Source organism: Triturus cristatus, chromosome 5_2, assembly GCF_964204655.1.
Source record: "Triturus cristatus chromosome 5_2, aTriCri1.1, whole genome shotgun sequence".
NCBI classification, from domain to species: Eukaryota; Metazoa; Chordata; class Amphibia; order Caudata; family Salamandridae; genus Triturus; species Triturus cristatus.
The window spans coordinates 994,673,863-994,696,647 of record NC_140588.1 but is presented as its reverse complement, the minus strand read 5'-3'; the positions used below and the strand labels follow the sequence as shown (position 1 = coordinate 994,696,647).

Sequence of the window (22,785 nt, the reverse complement as noted above, 5' to 3'; positions counted from 1 at the left end):
TATGCCACCTAGCTATAATTTCTGAAAAACTCTTGGATCACATATTTCTAAAATATACCATCTCCTGATTCAAGTGTTTTGTCCAATTCCGAACCCGTGGACAGCATACCATTTGTACCTACTGGTGGAGAGATACCCACCGTGCCATTTGGCACATTATTCAACAATTGTCCATCCATTGGCTAGTGTACAAATAACACCATTTGTACTGTCTACTGAGCCTCCCGCTTGTACAATCCAATGGACAGTGTCTCTATCGTCCCATCCAGTGGATAGTATCCCTACGGTCCCATCCATTGCATAGTATGCCTATCGTCCCATCCAGTGGATAGCATTGCTATTGTCCCATCCTTTGGATAGTATCCCCATTGTACAATCCAACTGACAGTTTCCCTATCGTCCAATACACTAGAAGGTATCCCTATCGTCCCATCCAATTGATAGTATCCCAATCGTCCCATCCACTCAATAGTATCACCATCATCCCATCCACTGGAAAGTATCCCTATTGTTCCATCCAGTGGATAGTATCCCTATCATCCTATCCAGTTGATAGTATCTCCATCGTCCCATCCAGTGGATAGTATCCCTATCATCCTATCCGGTTGATAGTATCCCCATTGTCCCATCCAGTGGATAGTATCACCATTGTCCCATCCACTGGAAAGTATCCCTATCGTTCCATCCAGTGGATAGTATCCCTATCATCCTATCCGGTTGATAGTATCCCCATCGTCCCATACAGTGGATAGTATCACCATTGTCCAATCCACTGGAAAGTATCCCTATCGTTCCATCTAGTGGATATTATCCCTATCATGCTAGCCAGTTGATAGTATCCCCATCGTCCCATCCACTGGAAAGTATCCCCATCGTTCCATCCAGTGGATAGTATCCCTATCATCCTATCCAGTTGATAGTATCCCCATCGTTCCATCCAGTGGATAGTATCACCATTGTCCAATCCACTGGAAAGTATCCCTATCGTTCCATCTAGTGGATATTATCCCTATCATGCTAGTCAGTTGATAGTATCCCCATCGTCCCATCCACTGGAAAGTATCCCCATCGTCCCATCCAGTGGATAGTATCACCATTGTCCCATCCACTGGAAAGTATCCCTATCGTTCCATCCAGTGGATAGTATCCCTATCATCCTATCCAGTTGATAGTATCCCCATCGTCCCATCCACTGGTTAGTGTCCCTATCGGCCCATCAAGTGGAGAGTGTCCTCATTGTTTCATCAGTGGAGCTGTCCCCATTGTCCACTCTGAGGGACCATTCCGCTATCGTCCCATCCAGAAAACTGAGTCCATATCATCCCAACCAGTAAACACAGGTCCCATCATCCCATCCCGTGGACTGTGTCTTTATCATCAAATTAGGTGCAGAGTGTTTCCTTAATCCCATACATTAGACAGCGCCATATTGTCTCACCCACCATCTCATCTGGTGCACAGTGTACCTGTCAGGGTATCTATCGTTCTATGAGGGGGGACCATGTAATCATCAATCTTATGCGCAGTACAAAGATTGTGCTGTCCTGCTCACAATCTGACCAGCTGCACGTTACCCATAATCCCATCCAGTGGACAGTCCCTATCAATTATATAGACCCTCATTGTAGGAAAATACATCAAGTGAGAGGAGCAAAAGGGGGCGGTGCCAATGGCCGAAGATGGCGGTCGTCTTCTAGACGAGCTCCGGATCCGGGTTAAAAAATCCTGGAAATTAGCCAGTATATTGGCACAAGTCAGGGTCAAGGGATACTCGGAACTGCCACGCACAGTGGTGCCAACAAGCGGACCTGCTCCTAAGTCCGCCGACATCGCGCACTGAAGAGAAGTGCGGACCAGGGCCCTGCTGCACACAATAGGGAGGAGCTGTGACGCAGGCCGCGAGTTCAGCAGCCGCGACGCAAGTGAGTGCGGTGCACAGACTACGGTCCCAGCGGAGGGTCTGGAACAGGAGGGTGTCTGCGCCGGCCTACCCGCGCTCTGTCCTGGTGGAGGAGAGGCGGTGCTGCTTGTGATCCGGACCGGACTCGAGGTGGTGAGTGAAGGTGACTGCTTGCGGCGAATCCTTGGGCCACACATGGGGGACTGTGGCATCACACGGCCTGTCGTAGTCCCCAGCTCTAGCGGAGGAACCACAGAGAGAGAGAGGCAGTAACCAGTGGGAACCCCGTCCATCGAGGGCAAATTGGCGACTGACACTGCATGGCGAGGAAAAGCCTGGTGAGCGTTAGGTGCACACTCAGCCAAAGCGTATGCTGTCAAGCTGCTCCAATAACAGTGCGGAGGCCGGGGTCGGCAGTTTAAGGCCCGGGCCAAAGGACTCCTATTCACAGCTAAGGACGCATCGGCGCGGAGAGGCCAAGGAGCTGACAAGTGGCGACACCAGCCTACAACAGCACACATAAGGCAAGCGCACGGACCTACAACATACAGGCAGGCGCATTCACGTCTTAATTCCCATGCGTGAGGCCTGCTCTACGACACCAGGGACGAAGGTGCGGACTGTGTGTGCATGATATCTTCCCCGGCTCCTAAGACTACGGTAATCCTGCAAGTGCGACAGCGCAGTGTACCGCAGACCTGAGCCTGCATGCAGTGCACTGTGTAAAAGTGTACATTGGTAGTGTGGCAGATCACCAGAGGGCTGCGCGCGTGGTCGCAGTCGGTTGTGCGCCTAAACAGGGCACCATTACCCAGAGAGGGTAAACAGTATAAGGCAAGCATGAGGCCGTGAGATAGGCCCTACCTGGCTGCAGTGAGTCGCAACTCTCCAGGACCCAGGATTGTCAACAGGAATTAGGGGGCTCCAGTGAATCCGGCACCCAAAAGCACAGTAACGCAGTCAGGAGCGTCGCGCATACGTGACAGCCCATTGCGATGGGGCGCCCAAAAGGAAAGCAGCAAGACAATTCCCCCAACACTGACCAAACTCTGGAGAACACGGAGCACATCACCATTTCAAAGACACTTAGTTGCATACCACCTACTAATGTAGAAGGCCCAGTGGATAAACTAGACTTAATTCTACAAGAGGTGTGGGAGTCTATGGCGGCCATTGAGCAACAAATTGGTGCCCTCAAGACCGGATTCGCCTTGCTCAAGGCAGACCACGTTAAACTGGCAGACAAGGTGAAAACTAATGCCCTCACATTGGAGGAACTGTCTCCACAACATAAACAGAATGCAACTCACATACAACAATTACAGAAACAAGTCACCAGCTTAATAGACCATGTCGAAGATGAAGAAGGGAGAGCACGGCGAAATGACATCCTCGTCATTGGCTTGCCAGAGAGAAGCGAAGGAATGGATGCTACTCGATACATGGAACAGTGGTTTCGAGACCACATCACATCTGAGGGACTTTCTAATCAATACTGCGTCGAAAGAGCACACAGGATACCTACGGGCGGCCGAAACCAGGTGCCCCTCCTCGACCTTTCATAGCCAGGCTTCTGAATTACAGAGACCGGGACTTACTATTACAAAAGACACGTGAACTATCCCAGATCAGATTTGAGAATAGCCGAATATCGCTCTATCCTGACTATACGCTCTTAGTACAAAAACAGCGATCTTCTTTTATGGCAGTCAAGAAGAAACTACAAGGCCTGAGACTGAAGTATGCACTGCTTTTTCCGGACCGACTGAAAATAATCAACAAACAGAAAACATACTTTTTTGAGAGCCTGGAAGATGTTGAGGAAGGGTTAGAAGTGATGGAGCCGTCGACACTACTGGAAGCCACCTCTCAAAGTTCATCCAGTAGCCTCAGACGCGTCAAAAAAACAGGTTACTGCCGCAGCAGACAGACCAGCAGGACAACTCAACTGGCCAACCCGATGCAACAGCAGAAAAAACAGAGCAGGAAGCAGGCGCTTGCGGCAGCTTCTACCTTCTGCAGTGACACACGTGCAGAGGACTTAGTCTCCTCAGACAATGATATGAACAGATCGGCTTCTGAGGGTCGTGTGGCACCGTTCCCTAGTGTAACCCCACAGACGGCGGGTGGTTTGATCAGTTAGGTGACAGCAAACACTGTTGGCCCCGACTAAGGAACTCACAACAGCAAACATATCCTTGACTTATACGTTTTAAAGTGGTGTACATTTGCTTCATTTATTAGTCCCGGGCTCTGATAGAGCTCACCTGCATAAAGTAGTGATTCGATGCATGACATGTGCGGTGTTGGCGATGACCCCCTAATTGCAAACGCACTCTATGTATATAGCACAGTTTGGCACGTTGTGTTAAGATGTTTGGTCCAGGATAGTTCCCCACCCGGACCTAGTTTTGGGAAGTTTAGGGAGGGAGTTAGTCCTAAAATAGTTATCAGATCTGAGAAACATGACGGCACTTGTTCATCACAGGCTGAGCAGAGGTTTGCCTTTGTAATGCAATGAATACACCTAATACATATACCATATTAACGTGGAATGTTTGAGGTCTTGGGTCCGTGCAGAAGCGACAAAGGGTACACGCACAGTTGCTGAGACGCAAGGCGCAGATAGTATATCTGCAGGAATCTCCCATTGTAGATCAAGAAGCAGTGAAGCTCCGTAAGAAATGGAGAGGTCAGATTTTCTCCACTAATTACTCAGGATTCGCACGGGGAGTCACAATATGGATCCGGCATGGGGTCCCCTTTCCACTGATGGAACAGAGAGTAGATAAACAGGGTCGCTACATTTTTCTATGGGGGTCGCTCGATGGTAAGCCGGTGGTACTCAGAAACATTTATGCCCCAAACTTTGAGCAAGATAAATTCTTCACCACCCTTAATTCGGCAGTAGTGGGATGGGAGATGCATCCATGGATTGTAGGTGGCGATTGCAACACTGTAATGTACGTCACATTAGACAGATATCAACCCTCTGTACGTGGTGCAGGTGTGATTAAACAGGCAAGGGCACTCCGTGGGTGGGCAGAGGGGTGGGCCATGTGCGATGTGTGGAGAATGCGTTACCCAATACATAGAGAATATTCTTATTATTCCCCGGTCCACCTGCTACACACAAGAATAGATAGAATTTATTGTTCAAACACAATCGCAATGCAAATGACATATGCCACTTACCTGGCAAAAACCTTCTCAGACCACAATCCATTGGAAATAGCAATCAACTGCGGCAGGATACCTACCCTGGTACCTAGGAGAATGTGGCCACAAACACTGGAAGACGCAGTATTCCGCACCACTATAGCTGACAGAATCACTCAACTTCACGGAAAATAGTAACTCTGCATCCAATAAACTGATTGAATGGGATGCATTCAAGACAGTTATACGGGACAAGGCAATTAGCGCAATAGTGGGTGCTAGACAGGAAGTACACCGGAATCTTAAGGATACAGAACAAACCATGAATAAGCTAGAACAGGAAGCAGCACAACACTGATAAACAAGCCCCCTACAAGAAGCGCGAATCCAACACGCAGAATTATTAGAAACTCTTTGAGTTATAGACTACCAAAGGTATACGCAGATGCGCCACACAGAAGCGGAAAAATCGGGGACACTACTGGCCAAATTGTTACGAGAAAAACCCGCCCACTATTATTATTAGCGAAGTCACCACCATTACGGGAGCTAAAGCCCATACCCAATGCGACATTAATGCGGCTTTCCGCCAATATTACACCTCGTTATATAATAAACCCGATAGAACGGAGAACATACGCATAGAAGAATTCTTGTCTACCCGACCAAACCCAAAACTGTCACCAGGTCTGAAATAAAAAGTGCAATAAAAGGACACCCACGCAATAAAACCCCTGGTCTAGAAGGGCTACCGGCGGAATTTTATGATACGCATGCCGATTCCCTTATTCCCCAGCTAGAAATCCTATACAATAAAGCACTGGAACTGGGCAGGTTACTCCTTACCACGTCGCAGGCTCTAGTGGTATCACTCCCGAAGCCCGGTAGGGATCCCATGGACATGGCAAGCTACTGTCCACTATCATTACTGGCGATGGAGTACAAAATACTCAGCAAGGTATTAGCTAATAGACTTCTGCCAACTCTACACAAATTGATTCACACAGATCAAAATGGTTTCCTCCCTGCCCGTAGTACATCACTGAACACTAGACGGCTGCATCACCTCATGTCAATTGCCCCAGAACAACATGAACATGCAGGTTGTATATCACTGGATTTGCGTCAAGCATTTGACACAATCCACTGGGATTGTATGTAAAAGAAATGCGAAATTCAAATTCATACAGACCATGCTACTCCACAGAGACTATCTCACCCCTAGAAAATTAGACAAAATGTTTCCACAGACACAACATCACTGCCCCAGGTGCCAGCTGGAGGGCACTGACCTAGCACATATGCTGTGGGTTTGCCCCCACCTACGTGGGTTCTGGGAATCTGCCAGGCGACACACACGAGCGGCCACACAAAGAGAAATAGGCAACACTATGGAGGAATGTATTCGGGGCCCACACAAGAATTCGTCCAAACACAAAGTACAATACAAATTTGTGAATCTGGCACTCATATTGGCGAAACAGGCCATCACTATGCGATTGAAATCAAAGAAACCACCCACGGACCACGCTTGGCATAGTGAGCTAATCCGCTGAGGCAGAGCCGAAACTGCTGCGATACGACGGCAAGAAGCTAGAGGTTTACGTAAAATTCCAAAAGCTATGGAATGGGACATTATGTTAGAAGCCCTTAAAACACTAGACTTAGAACCTGGCGACACCCATGTTCAACCATAGATGCAGAAACGGGAAATCCTAGCCCGAACGAAACGTATGCATCGGCAGGAAGGGACAGGTTTCCCAGGTACAACTGAGGTTATCTCGCTAACTGTAAATACGGAACTGTGCATTGCTGGTCTGTGCCATGAATAAGACATTACGTACATACATGTGGTTATCTCTCACAAAGAACTGGAGGGTGGGGGGAGGGTCGCAAAGGGGGTTTAGTCTAATGGTAGATTGTGGTTCATTGGGATACTTTTCTGCTATGCCGGCAGTATTAATTTACCGGATTGTTGAGATGGCAAGTCAAATATGTACAAATGATATGCGATGAACTATCACACCTGCCGTATATGATATAGGATCTCTACCCTTCTTTGTATCGTGATACATAGCCAAGCCTTGTGCCAATATAAACCATGACAATTTTAATAAAATTTGTTTAGAAAAAAAAAACTGAGAGGACCAAATACAGACCAGTCATCAAATAGATGGTTCAATAAAAAAAGACTATTTGCCAATGGTGCTGCACTGTATCTGGCACCTGGACAGGAAAAATATAAAAAAAAGGTCATCTCTGTGATAGAGAATTGTCAACAATTTCTAGCTACACAATTAATAAGTAAAAAACGGTGACCCTTCTGATAAATGCTAGCCCGGCACAATTTTCATGAGAAATGCGAACCATAGCTATCTACCAAGAGGTGTGCTCTCCTGATAGTCTGACCTCAAGAAAAGAGAAGGACATGAAGACTGAATAACAGTGACCAGCTGAAAATGGGTTAAACTGCGTGTTAAAGTTTGTAGCACATCTATCTGTCGGTGATGGGCGTGATCAAGGCGATAGACCTTGTAACGCTTCCACGATGTCTGTTCTTGTTCCAGGGCCTCCCGCCTTATCTGGAGAGGTGCTTCTTCGACACATTCAGTGGGATGACCGCATCTTGAGTTTGTGGAGGGACAACTCACAAACTTTGCAGGAAAACACTGCGTGCTTCCTTTCATAAAGTAGGTTGGACCCTTCACAATAGTGTGCTGCCACACTATTACAAACACTGCAAATGATAGCAGATTCCCAGAATGAAGCAACCGCAGAGCCCAAGCCCTCTCATTGGAATGACGAGAAAGTAAGGCCTGACGGGTTTGACAGGACACCTTCACAACCCAAAGTGCAAACATTACATTCTGCACACTCTGGTCGCTGTGACTGAGGAAGTTTAAGATGCAGAGTCGGGGGGTGGCTTCCCAGAGATGTACACAGCCCAAATCTGAGTGGGAGGACAAGACAGTACAGGAGGAGGACCAATCAACGGAGAGTGGAGGTTGTTTCTTCTTCCCAGAGTTGTAGCAGACATTTGAAATTGAATTCTTAGGAAGCATTTTTATGTACCTTCCAATCAAAGGCTACTTTTTTAACTGGAAACAAAAAGAGAAGTCCAGGCTATCCCTGGAAGCCTCAGGGCATCTGACCAGTAGACCATCCCTGGAGGTGGTCATCAAAAACGAAATGACACAGAGGGGCCAAATAACAGCACGATCAGGAAGAGATGGGATAGAAACCTAGTTAGGAATGATGTGGATGAGGGATGGTACAAAATCAATACAAATGCACATATACCCAGACTTTCTAATCTTTTTCCAAATCCAGCACACTGTGATGCACGGGGCACATCTCGGCCGTGACAGAATTAACATGTTTGCATCGCCTCCATGTACGAGGTGCAGGGTCGAAAGTGGATGCGGATGGCCAAGGACTGACCTAAACTGAGCCCATTGTGGCAGACAGAGTCTGAGGCATGGGCAAAGTGGGCGATTGCCCAGGGTCCCCACCTTCAAAGGGCCCCTTGGAGTGCGAATTTCCTTCCACTCACACCTCTAGTTCTCTATTTTAACCTTATCATATAACTCAGTATTGTTTGTCAACACAGTGCTCGAATTAGCAGAAAATGGGCAATAAAAATGCAAAGTTGTTTCATAACAAAAGGACCCCAATATATGTATTGCCCAGGTCCCCCAAAATCTTTAAGCGGACACTGCATTGTGGAACTCTTTAGAAACACCCACAGAAAAACAGATTGCTGCATATGGCTGAATCACAATCCGCGCATGCCCGCGCATGGGCATGCTGGGCAACTGGCGGGAGCGCCCTGGTGTTTGCAGCACCAAGAATGGTATTTCATTTGGATCGCGCCAGGCATCCACTCGATTACGAAAAATCCGAGGTAAATCCCAACAAGCTCAGAATAGGTCAATATAATGAAAAGGAAATTGTTCCATGAACAACTGCATTGTTCTAGCATTAGAAACCCTCTGGCATTCCACAGAACACGAGGCCGACTCGGAGTGGACAAACAATCTCTACAAATTATAGAGGGGGCTGGAATGGTGATGGAGAATATGCAGCTTCAATGGGGAGATATATATGTGTGTGTATATATATATATATATATATATATATACTCTGCAAACAAGTAATCGTTGTGGTGTTGGAGGATTCGTTCCCTGAGCGGTTTAATTGGTCTTTCGTTCTTGGTGGCTTGATTGATTCATAGCCTCGTGTGGTTGCAGCACATTGAGGCTTTTCAGTGTTATTTTTAGGTCTTTTTTTATCGAGTAACTATTGTGGGCGAAATATATCCCAAGGGGGCATCCACTCCACACAGCCCGGCTCCAGCCCAGCATCACGTGCTGTTCCATGCATGCTTTGGCTGGGAACCACACACCATGCATTTGGATTACTTTTCTGCCTCCTCCAAGTTGTCCGATGCGACAATCGCCCCCGGAAGTATACCCTGCCTCCTCCACATCCATCTCATCCCTTCGGTGCTTTCCAAGCTGCCTCCTGGTGAAGACCAAGTCTACATTGTACGCATAAGTTCGAAATGGGGACACGATAATAGTATACTGTTTTTATTTGATGTTGGAGCTTTTCACTCTGTGCCAGAGCGTGTCTCAACCACCTTTGCATCCTATATCAGTCACTATTTGGGTATATCGGCTGCGCAGCACTTTACTCTCACTTATTTCACTTACGCTGAGTCACCTGGGATCATCTTTTGTCTTTCAAAATGGCTGATTATGGCTTTGCAATGATTCTTTCTGTTATTGAACAAGCTGAAGACAACTGTTTTGTTTAGAAATGGAACCAATTGGTTGATGGTTGAACTATTTTTCCCAAGGAAGGAGAGATTCCCACTTCCCCCTCAAGGGGGAACTGTTTTTCTTTGTTACTCGATTACCCAGGTCCCAGGGTTACGGGGTTGCCCCTTGATCTTATAAATACAGGTGACAGGCACTAGCACTGTCTTATTAAAGGTATAAAAACTCAGCTGGCTGTGGCTAGCGCTGTCCCACTAAAAAAACTAACACAGGGCTAACAGTGTCTCATTAAAAGATCAGCAGCCCAGCTGAGCAGAGCTAGACATGTCGCATTAAAAGTAAAACAGAACAGGTGAGAAGCACTGTCATATCAAAGGAATAAAAAAAACAGCTGGGCCTTATTAAAAACTAGCACTGCCTTATTAAAAACTCAGATAACAAATGTAAGCGCTGTTTCATTAAGTGTACAGCAAGCAGCCCAGCTGTGGAAAGCTAGCATTAGCTCATTAAGGGTATATCATCCCAGCTGACAGTGCTAGCACTGTCTAATTGTAAGGATAGTAGCCTAGCCGAGAAGAGCTAGCAATTTCATATTAAAGGTATAGCAGTCCAACTCACAGTGCAAACACTCATACATTAACAGAATAGCAGCCCAGCTGAGAGTGCCAGCACGGCCTCATCAAAGGTATAGCAGACTAGCTAAGAAGTGCTAGCACTTCCACATTAAAAGTACAGCAGCCCAGCTGAGAGTACAAGGACTGTCTCATTAAAGGTATAGCAGCCCTGCTGAATATAGCTAGCACTGTCTCATTAAAGGTATAGCAGTCCAACTAACAGTGCAAACACTCTTACATTAAGAATAGCAGCCCAGCTGAGAGTGCCAGCCCGGCCTCATCAAAGGTATACAAGACTAGCTAAGAAGTGACAGCAATTCCACATTAAAAGTACAGCAGCCCAGCTGAGAGTGCAAGGACTGTCTCATTAAAGGTATAGCAGCCCTGCTGAATATAGCTAGCACTGTCTCATTAAAGGTATAGCAGTCCAACTAACAGTGCAAACACTCTTACATTAACAGAATAGCAGCCCAGCTGAGAGTGCCAGCATGGCCTCATCAAAGGTATAGCAGACTAGCTAAGAAGTGCTAGCACTTCCACATTAAAAGCACAGTAGCCCAGCTGAGAGTGCAAGGACTGTCTCATTAAAGGTATATCATCCCAGCTGAATATAGCTAGCACTGTCTCATTAAAGGTAAAACAGTCCAACTCACAGTGCAAACACTCTTACATTAACAGAATAGCAGCCCAGCTGAGAGTGCCAGCACGGCCTCATCAAAGGTATAGCAGACAAGCTAAGAAGTGCTAGCATTTCCACATTAAAAGTACAGCAGCCCAGCTGAGAGTGCAAGGACTGTCTCGTTAAAGGTATATCAGCCCAGCTGAATATAGCTAGCACTGTCTCATTAAAGGTATAGCAGTCCAACTAACAGTGCAAACACTCTTACATTAACAGAATAGCAGCCCAGCTGAGAGTACCAGCACGGCCTCATCAAAGGTATAGCAGACTAGTTGAGAAGTGCTAGCACTTCCACATTAAAAGTACAGCAGCCCATCTGTGAGTGCAAGGGCTGTCTCATTAAAGGTATAGCAGCCCAGCTGAATATAGCTAGCACTGTCCCATTAAAGGTATAGCAGCCGAGCTGAGTAACAGCACTGTCTTATTAAAGTTATAGCAGCCCATCTGAGAGTCCAAATACAGTCTCATAAAAGGTACAGCAGCTCAGCTGAGAGTGCAAACACAGTCCCATTAAAGGTTTAATAGCCCAGCTGAGGTGTGCTAGCTATGCCACATTAAAAATATAGCAGCCCAGCTGATATTGCTAGCACTGTCTCATTAAAGGTATAGCAGACCAGCTGAAAATAGCTAGCACTGTCTCATTAAAGGTATAGCAACCCAGCTGAGTATAGCTAGCACATTCTCATTAAAGGTATAGCGGCCCAGCTGTGAGTGTCAGCAGTCTCACTGAAGGTATAGCAACCCAGCTGAGCATAGCTAGCACTGTCTCATTAGAGGTATAGCAGCCCAGCTGAGAGTGCAGGTACACTCTTATTAACTGTATAGCAGCCCAGCTAAATCCTACCTGCACTGTCTCATTAAAGGTTTTGCAGCCCATCTGACTGTTGTCAGCACACTCTTATTAAATTTATAGTATCCCTGCTGAGTGCTGCCAGCACAGTCTCATTAAAGGTATAGCAGGTGAGTGCTACCGGCTCAGTCTTAAAAAAGGTTTAGCAGTCCAGGTGAGTGATACCGGCTGAGTCTCATTAAAGTTATAGCAGCCCAGCTGAATGCTGCTAGCACTATTTTATTAAATGTACAGCAGCCCAGCTGAATGCTGCTAGCACTGTTTTATTAAAGGTACAGCAGCCCAGCTGAATGCTGCTATTACTGTTTTATTAAAGGTACAGCAGCCCAGCTGAATGCTGCTAGCACTGTTTTATTAAATGTACAGCAGCCCAGCTGAATGCTGCTAGCACTGTCTCATTAAAGGTACAGCAGCCCAGCTGAATGCTGCTAGCACTGTCTCATTAAAGGTATAGCCGCCCAGCTGAATGCTGCTAGCACTGTTTTATTAAAGGTACAGCAGCCCAGCTGAATGCTGATAGCACTGTCTCATTAAAGGTACAGCAGCCCAGCTGAATGCTGCTAGCACTGTGTCATTAAAGGTACAGCAGCCCAGATGAATGCTGCTAGCACTGTCTCATTAAAGGTACAGCAGCCCAGCTGAATGCTGCTAGCACTGTGTCATTAAAGGTACAGCAGCCCAGATGAATGCTGCTAGCACTGTCTCATTAAAGGTACAGCAGCCCAGCTGAATGCTGCTAGCACTGTCTCATTAAAGGTACAGCAGCCCAGATGAATGCTGCTAGCACTGTCTCATTAAAGGTACAGCAGCCCAGCTGAATGCTGCTAGCACTGTGTCATTAAAGGTACAGCAGCCCAGCTGAATGCTGCTAGCACTATCTCCTTAAAGGTACAGCAGGCAGCCCAGCTGAATGCTGCTAGCACTGTCTCATTAAAGGTACAGTAGCCCAGCTGAGTGCTGCTAGCACTGTCTCATTAAAGGTATAGCAGCCCAGCGAAGCGACGCGTGCCAGCTACAGCAAACAGAGACAAGTTACAGTCCTAAAAACTCTTGGAAACACCATCTATAAAACTGTCACAGTCCGAAATGACCAAACATCAAGGAGAAATGAGAGTCGGGGCGGCGCATGGCATACTTTGAAGAGAGTAAGGAGCTAATATCTGCAAGTCAAACAATGGATAGGAAGCGAGGACATCGATACATGCAGCAATGCTTGCAGGCGAAGCCACAACAAAGGCTGCAACTTTTAGAGCAATCCCTAAAGCGTTCTTGAGGAGGCTGCGGAATGAATCAATCGTAGATTGAATCGAAGCCACAGGCCCATTATTCTAAAGTAAAAAGGAGGGCCCAGGTGCATTAGTGTTGATGAATTCAGAATAAAAGGTGCGCACTTTTAATTCCAAACCCCTGACAGCAGATCTCCACAGACCCAATCAGACTCGTGTCTCTGTTGGAAAGTACCAAATGCGCTGCGATGCCCTACTAAAGACCGACTGTGTGCTACACAAACGCCAATCAAGGGAGCGTGAGTATCCGAGGAGCTAATTGCTCAAGGTGATTTACAGACTTGTGCTTTGTATATTTTGGAGCGTATGCGCCTAAAGGCCCTTTTCCTCAACAAGGAGCTTTTTGCTCACGTATTTATATGCGCAATATTCGGGGCACACCTTTAATTGCATGCATCTCTACGGAGCAAACCAATGGTTTATGGTTTTACTGAAAGGCTTAAAATATACTGTTTTGCTTCTAGGCGCTATCTGAATAGAAACGTTTGTTTGGGTGGTTATCAAAACGTCAGGGAAGCTCACGCATGTCAAGAGAAAAAGCCCTGTCAGGCACATGCGATCGAGCCGGCGTGATTGATGAACGTGGACTGAATATAATAGTGAAAAAATGGGCATTTTACTTTTAAGAAAATATGTGTAAGTTCATCTGATTCTGCCCTTATTACTTAAACACAAAACAACTGGCCACTCATTTCTGTAACTACGCTCCTTAAAATGGTCCTATCATTATAACTTCGGCGAGAACATGTCGTAAAAACGAGAACACACCTTTAAACATTAAGGTGATCTGCTCCTATGTGCTACGGTTCAAGTTGGCGGGAGCAGTTTCTACCGCGAACATTAAAAGATGAGGGATGCTACTTTTTAACTAGCAGTTTGGATTATTGCAAAATAGAGTGGATGGGGCTGTGTAGAACCGCCACCAACTCGTTTGCATTCGTTAACCCTCAAGGAGTTGCCCAAGTGTATAGTTCAGAGGCAAAGCTGCCCCATACATGTTAGTCACTCCCAGGATGGCCACCTAACTCCATGTCATAATGAAAGACTGTGTTCCGTTATGGAATATTGTGTGGCAAAACAATGCATTCTGGGTGATGTAGTCTTGGCCGTCTTAAGTCGCTGTGATTAGATACTAACTCAATGATTTATGAGGATTAATGCCAGGGCTGGCACCATTCAATGCGATGCATCAAGTTGTTTTCTAACCCACTAATGCAGGGACGTCCAACATAGGTCCAAGAAGGACTGGTCCATACAATATATTCAGAAGACCTACTGTCTACGTAAATACATTCCATGTACACTCATTGTACGTATAGTTATTTTACATAGCTATCCTAGACTTTGTAATACTTTATAAAGTGTAAATGATCAGGTTGGCGTTAACGATGAATAAAAGGTGCACGCCTTTTATTGCTCAAAATAGAACAAGTCGGATCTGAAAAATCAGCCACAAAGAAATAGGGAGGGGATGAAAAGCCCAATGGGGATGAAAATTGGCCAAGAAAAGAGCACAGAAGTCGGCCACGGCAGGATGTAAGCCGTCCCAGTGAGGTCTGCTGCTTTAGGGGGTGTGATCGGTGCTGGACCGGCGCACTCGAGTCCTGTGCGGGAGGCTGACCCGGGCTGCAGCTGCTCCGCTGAGGCGCAGGATTCAGAGAGAACGCGTTTTAAATACAGGTGCCAGGGCCAGGATAATTACATGCACACCTTGCATGTGAAAAAAACACAAGCCTTTGAAACCGGGAACAGAACAAGGTGTGACGGGCTAGACAGGGGGCACGAAACGAGTTCAGCTCGAATCACGAGGAGCGTTCATGTGCATTCCGACCAATCGGGAAGGCGCAGCCTTCCCAGGTGGGAAGAGGGGGTGCTTTGCAAGTAGGGCTCGAAGACTGAATGAAAGCGCACCTTTTATTGCATCGTACAATACACCTTTAATTGTGAACACATGTAGGAACTGAGTCTAGTTTCGTTAAATGGCGGCGAGATTTCTAAAGGTAAGCAATAATGTCTTGTCTTCTAGGCGCTTGAAAGTGGACCAACCCCTGTCCACGTGCTCACATGCATGCAAACCATCCCACCACGTGGTCCCGTGAACTCTGCAACACTTACATAATTCAGTAACTCACGCATCCAGCCTGCACGGTATGCTTCGTGATTTCCTTAAAAAAAATCATTAATTAACCCACTCACCCACCCCCTGTGACTCACCGGTCTTGAACTCCAGCGCCTTGTCCTTGGGCCCCTCCATGTCCTCCTGCAGCATCACGTACAGGATCCCGAACGAGTTCTGGATGCCGAAGATGGACCCGCTGCACCAGGTGGCGGCGAAGACCACCAGCCAGCCGTAGCCCCCCTCCGGGGGCTGGAACCCGCCGTGCGGGGAGGAGGACTCCGGGGTGCCCCCTGGCGCGCCATCCTGCGGGGCCCCGGGGGTCTCCTGCGCCTCCAGCAGCCGGTCCCGCACCCCGGGGGGCGACTGCGCCTCTCCCTTCAGGTCCTCTTCCTCGGGCGCTGCCCTCTGCCGCCCCCCTGCTGGCTGGCCGCCGCTGCTGCCCTCGGAGCTCATGCTGCCCGCGCCACCTGCTGCCGCTGTCCTTGATGCCCAGATGCGCGCACTGCCAGTCGGAGCGCACCCCCGAGAGCGAGGGCTTAAGTTCAGCTCAGCCCAGGGCACGTGCAGGGCAGACTGCGCACAACAGCAATGCAGAGAGTGACCCTGGCATGAGGGTTACGAGGCAGCAGGCACCGGTGGTGGGGGACGGACCCTCCCTCCCCTCCACATCTGTCCTTTAAAAGGCGGGCACGGCTCATTCAGAGCTGCGTGTGTCCTGAGAGGGGTGAGAGGCAGGTCGTGGGCAGTCACAGGGACACGCAGCTCCTGGCACAGGGATGCACACTGCCAGGCACACAAAGGGACACATTAGCAGGAGCCACCGCGGGTGGCACAGGGGCACGCTGCGCGCAGCGCTGGGAAACAGCGCATCCGTGACAGGAGCTGCACGCGTCACCGCCAGCCACTGTGGCAGCCAGCACAGGGCACGCACTGTGTGGCCCTGGGATACAAGGTCACTGTGACAGGGACAATAGAAGGCGACAGGGATGCACAATATCTGTGACGGGAAGGCACAACATGGAGGCACTGTGTGTAAATCAAGGACGCAGCATGCGTCACAAAGATACACTGTCTGCGAGAGTCACAGACAGCGGGTAGCACATGGAGGCGCTGCGTGTAACATCAGGACACAGCACACGTCACAAAACTGCACTATGTCTGCAAGAGTCGCAGACAGCGGATTGCAGGCGGCGGCACTGTGTATAACACAGCAAAACAGACGGCATACCAAAGGTACATTATATCTGGGGCAGGAGCAACCTGCAGACACTCTTTGTAACGTACGTCCAGAGCGGGCATCACATAGGTACACTACATAGGTGACTGTGGTACACAGAAGGCACTGTATGCAACACAACCGAGCGTAGCAGGCATACAACATGTAAGGCACACACCGGCACAGTATCTATGACAGAAACACGCAGTATGCGTCACAGAAGTCAAATATTGATGTATACAGACACGGGGAGCTGACTGACATACTATAGGTAATGTGCGGAACACGTGCACACACAGCATCCGCAACAAGGATAAGGTACGAAACACACACGAGAGTCTTTACAACAGCAGGAGGAGCCCTGGATGACGTAGCACGCGTTATCTACGACCGGAACTCACAGGTACAATACTTCTGCACACACAGGGATACGCTGCGACAGACATACACAGGGACACACCTGTGTATACTTATTATCACAGGAACACGTGTTGTGCGTCACTGACATGCACCGTGTCTAGGCCATGTAGAGTAGAGAGCATGTAATCGTGTAGGTAAGGTAGAAACAGAATACTGTAAAGGGCATGGCAGAGCACGCCTCGAGGACACGCCGTATCTAGGACAGGCACACGCAGAATCACATGGTACACAAACACACAGTGCCAGACACCAAGAACCTCTCGGGAAGGGGCTTGGCTTCAAAGGGGGGTGGGGGCGGGGGGTCTGGCAGGACGGCTCACCTCTGCATGACTGCTGCAGGCAGGGTACACCTCGCACACACAGACAGGTTGGGCTCTCACCTCTTCCTGGGAGCTCAAAGCTAGAAAGCAAGCGCCTCCCCTACACAAGGTGTCTCATGTGGGGGACCCGTATCTTGCCACCCCGGTGCCACTGATTTTTGCCCCCTTATCTCTCTGGGCTATTTTGAAGGCGTGCAGGCAGCATGGGCAGGGGTCTCTCTCCGCAGCCACAGGCTCTGTGTGCATGCGATGTTCAGACAGGGGGTGGAGAGAGGCGCAAACACCGCCTTCTTCCCCCCTCCCACATGTCTCGTGTGGGAGTCACCTCCGGTATTTATACATATACAAGTCATTCTACAGCACACGGTGCGCCGGGGGACGTTCGGCGCGGGCAGGAAGGGGTGGCCGGACCGGTGGCTTTGATGTTGAAAACGAGGACAAAAGAATGCCTCTCGCGTCCAGGAAAACACAGCGAAGGGGAAGCCGCGAAGTCCTCCTGAAAAAAGAGAGGATTCGCCGCCGGCCCGCCCCTCTTGGGATCCGGCCAACCCCAGCCATTGTTGTTGTACTGTACGAGCAGCATGGCGCAGGGAGGCCGAGCCAAGGCACGCACGCAGGCTCCCTACCCAGGCTGCAGCCCGGGGGCTCGCGGGCGCACACGTGTGCCCCTGGCACGGGCCTTCCTGCAGGGGCACGGTGAGGAGGCAACCCTGAGACAGCTGCATTCATAGTCCTCTTAATGTACAGTATCCCAGACTGCTGCATTCACAGGCCCCTGAATGTACAATATCCCAGACGGCTGCATTCACAGGCCCCCTAATGTACAGTATCATAGACTGTGCATTCGCAGACCCCTGAATGTACAGTATCCCAGACTACGGCTTTCACAGGCCCTCTGAATGTACAGTATCCCAGACTGCTGCATTCACAGGCCCCTGAATGTACAGTATCACAGACTGCTGCATTCACAGGCCCTCTGAATGTAAAGTATCTGAGACTGCTGCATTCACAGGCCCCCTGAATGTACAGTATCCCAGACTGCTGCATTCACAGGCCCCCTAATGTACAGTATCCCAGACTGATGCATTCACAGGCCCTCTGAATGTACAGTATCATAGACTGTGCATTCACAGGCCCCCTGAATGTACAGTATCCCAAAATGCTTCACTCACAGGCCCTCTGAATGTACAGTATCCCAGACTGCTGCATTCACAGGCTCCCTTAGAATGTACAGTATCCCAAAATGCTTCACTCACAGGCCCCCTAATGTACAATATCCCAGAATGCTGCATTCAAAGGGCCTCTGAATGTACAGTATCCCAGAATGCTGCATTCACAGGCCCCCTGAATGTACAATATCCCAGAATGCTGCATTCACAGGCCCCCTGAATGTACAAAATCCCAGACTGCTGCATTCACAGGCCCCCTGAATGTAAAGTATCCCAGACTGCTGCATTCTGTGGTAAATAATTTAATTACCGGGACTTAATTTGATACAGAAACATAATGAAACAGCTCAGTAAATAAGAGGCAGAATCCGTGGTATTAGAGGTTCGGAATGGGCTTTATTCCAGAGGTCGATTATAATCGGTTGCTCCAGGTTCCATCACCACGAAGGTTCAGGAAGTGAAGTACATACGTTATTGACAATCAATTACTTTTATACAATAAGCATTACAGTGAAGCAAATACAAGAGGCGTAACAATTGATAGTGGAGATAATATATTCATATGTGGCAAAGATAGGCGTAACTGGGTGTGTTTAAAGAACGTCATCAGATGTGATGTCATAAGAGGGTGGTTACATGAAAGAATTTCGCAATGTCAGCAGAAATACTTGGCAGAAATGCGCGCGCAGCAGCATGACGTGTCATTGACGTGCAACTAGGGGGTGAAGGGGACTTGACATTTAGCTCTACATGTGGCGACAGAAGTCTGGAGGGTCAAGTCAACCTAATCCCAAATCATATCTAACATCCTATGTTTAAAGAACTAAGTTATCCAAAAGAGAGGTCTCTTCGAGTGGAATCTTATTCTATACTGACTATACTGACTATTAGTGCGTGTACAAGCGTCTAAGTGTCTATACTAGATGCGAGGGCGGAATCTTCCATAGTAACAGTGCTATGAATTACTTGCATAAAGACAGAGAAGCCGGGCCTTTGCTCGGTAGCTGGCAGAATGTTTACTTAAGCTACTAGACAGGAATGCATTGGGCAGGGAGCGGAGCAGATAATTTCCGAAGGTGAAATACAGTTTTTGGCAGGCAGCAGGCTGATGTCAGGCTTCGTGAGCCGCGCAGAGAATGAGACAAAGTTCATGGTCACAGGTGCAGGCTCAGACTGGAGCTTTCAGAGGCAGAAGGCAAGAAAAGCTTGATGACAGAATCAGGGCCTACTTGCCTGGACTGTAAAATGGCATAAGTGAACCATATAAAGGCGGTGGCCTTTCGTACTTAGGAATGGAATATCCGGCCCATTCATGGTGGATCAACAGAGGACATGTTAACGGTGGACGCACATGTATTTGCGTCTTCATAACTGGAACTGGAGGGAACATACATGTACTTGTAACATGCACATAGAACCGTTGGGGTCCAAGATAGGGGACATAACTGACCAGAAAAATCCATATTTCCACATTCCCTCCTTGTCCCCTACTTGCCCGTCAAGAGATATCAATCTTCATTAATCCATTGATCTGTTCATATAGCATCATTTGTTCTTCTTTCTTCTTCCGGGATCTTGAATGGAAATCTTGATGTGGAATGCACGATGTGGCACACAGACCACAAATCGCTGGTCCACATTGCAGGCATAAGCAGCAACTGAATAGTATGAGAAGGCCAATACCTAGGAAGGATAGAACTCTCCATCCAAAGGTAGATAATACACTCCAAAACCAACCGGACCAAGTCCAGGTGCCTGGATTCTGGTGTATCTGGCTTACAATCTTATGAAGACGAGTTATGGCTTTATATACAGATGGCGAATTTTCTGGTATGAAAATGCAACAGCTTGATCCGATGACCCTACAAGCTCCGCCCCTATCAGCCAGGATGACGTCAAGGACAAGACGATTTTGAAGCACAACAATCCGCATAGCAGACTGCTCTTCTGTTAAATTGCCTAAGGCGGAAATAGTTTCGTTCACTACTGCTTCAAGGGTTCTAGTCAATCTACGTATCAGCTTACTATTAGTAACGGTACCTATATAGGGAAAGAGACCTTTATTGAAATCTGTGTATTTTTCCCATGCTGTTTCAGTGTAGTCGACTATTGGGAGATCTCTCCTTACTCTATTATATACTAAATGAATGTTTCTGTGATAATCAGGAGGAGCTAGAAAAACAGGAGATTAAGCGTAAAGTTACCTAATCCATATACTTCATTTTCTAGATCAGTTCCTGTTCCTTTGGGAAGTCCCTCCTTGTTGGGGTGGCAGACCTTAAGTAAAACTAAGTTCAGATTTCCCCATACCCCATTGTCTTGATAAACTGCAGAGTTCGAATCTTGGGAATTAATTAAACTAAACCATGCTCCACAGGAGCCGTTGTGTGTGAACGGGTATGGAAAAAGAGGTAGAATTCCTTTATAATTCTGATAGGGAGGGAGTCGGCCACATATCCAACAATTTGTAGCATTGCTAACCTGATGGGAATGATGCAACATACTAATAAACGTGTTATTGCGCAGTGCAAATCTATAAGACAACTCAAGCGGAGGTAATTTACTAAAAGAATGTTCAGCAGTAACATTGTAAACATGTCTAGAAATAGGATAATATATGTGCAACAATATACTTGCAGTAATTATTAAAAGACTTGAGAAAAATAAAATTAATAACGTCACTATGCAATGACTACGCAGTGATTTACAGTACGCCTGTCGTTTCAACATTTTTCGGGTGCTTTCTCTATTCAGGTCCAAGGGATACATGTCAGAGACAATTCAACCGCTTCACCTTGGAGAGGACTTAAACAATCAAATTGCTCGACTGATTGGGCCTGAGCTTTAATTTATAATGCTCAGAATCACTTTTTTCCACAAAAGGAAGTTTTGAGTCAATGGGTGAAGACACACAAGGTGAGGTATTCACATCTGATTTTAGTCCATGAAATTTCTTGATATGACTTGAATGAATCCATCCCTTTCTGCCTTCGATCTTCACGGCTGTTCTTGTGGTGAGCAACACCAGCTGAGGTGACCTCCACCTAGGTTCCAGCTGAGTCTTTCGATCAAAGTTCCTCACGAGGACCAAGTCTCCCGGAACCACGTCATGGGGTTTCACCTCAGTGTTGTCAGGAAAAGCTGCAGCTACCTGTGAACGACAAGATTGTAGTGCAGACATCAAGGAAGCCAAGTAATCTGTCAGCATGTTACAGTCAATATCAGTTATTTTGCGTGGTATAGGCGTCCCCCACATATTTGGTGGTCTGCCGAAGATCACTTCATACGGGGATAGCCCTGTTCGAGAGTGTGCTACCATTCTTGTGTAAAAGAGTGCAACTGGTAATGCTACTACCCAGTCGACACCTTTCTCTCTGCATATTTTGGATAATCTTATTTTCAGAGTCTGATTATGTCTTTCTACGAGACCTGCTGCTTCGGGGTGTCGGACACAGTGGAATTTCCACTGATAGCCTAACAAAAGTGAAACGTGTTTCATTAATTCGGATGAGAACGGCTGGCCGTTATCTGAGTGAACAACACGTGGTAAACCGTATCGTGGGAAGAATTCTCGAACCAACTGTTTGGCAGTAGTCGGGGCAGTGTAATCTGAAACCGGGTATGCCTCCGTCCAACGGGAAAGAGCACACACAACTACGAGAACATATTTGAATCCTCTACATCGTTCCATCTGGATATAATCCATCTGGAGGACTTCAAAAGGATGATCAGGAGGATGAAATCCACCCTGTTCTACGGGAACGCTTTTTCCTGGGTTGAACTGGCAACAGATCAGACAGGTACGAACTTTTTGTTTGGCTGCAGCTCGTAAATGTTTATTAAACCAAATGTGTTGAATGCTATCTAGCATAGCTTTTTCTCCTAGATGTGCAGGACTATGTACAGTGTTAATTATAACTTGGACCATTGAATCAGGAAGGAACCACACAGATTTTTCCTTCATCATCCATCCTTGATCGGTTTGGATCCCTCCTAATTCAGTCCATTTCTTTATTTCGTCTGGTGTAGCATATGTCTGTATGTCAATTACATCAAGAGCGGGATCCTTAACCATCATACAATGTGGTGGTGTCTGGACTATTGTCTTTGTCATGTCGAATGTTTGAGTTTGAGCAGTCTGTTTAGCTGTTCTGTCAGCTAGATCATTGCCTTGAGAAATGATATCAGTAATTTTCATATGAGCTTTACATTTCATAATCGATATTGCAATGGGCAAATGTATTGCATCTAATAAGGCATGAATGAGGGGTC

At 47.4% G+C, this 22,785-nt stretch overlaps 1 protein-coding gene across 1 annotated transcript in view; it reads right to left on the bottom strand.

Annotated features, from left to right (window-relative positions):
* The window catches only part of SLC16A2 (solute carrier family 16 member 2), a 466,864-nt gene extending 450,863 nt beyond the window's left edge, over positions 1 to 16,001 (bottom strand). Inside the window, exon 1 of the mRNA XM_085608252.1 lies at positions 15,484 to 16,001. Within this exon, the coding sequence (XP_085464378.1) occupies positions 15,484 to 15,841 (358 nt within the window). The 5' untranslated portion in view covers positions 15,842 to 16,001. The remainder of the gene's footprint in view (positions 1 to 15,483) is intronic.
* Positions 16,002 to 22,785: the final 6,784 nt, after the last annotated feature.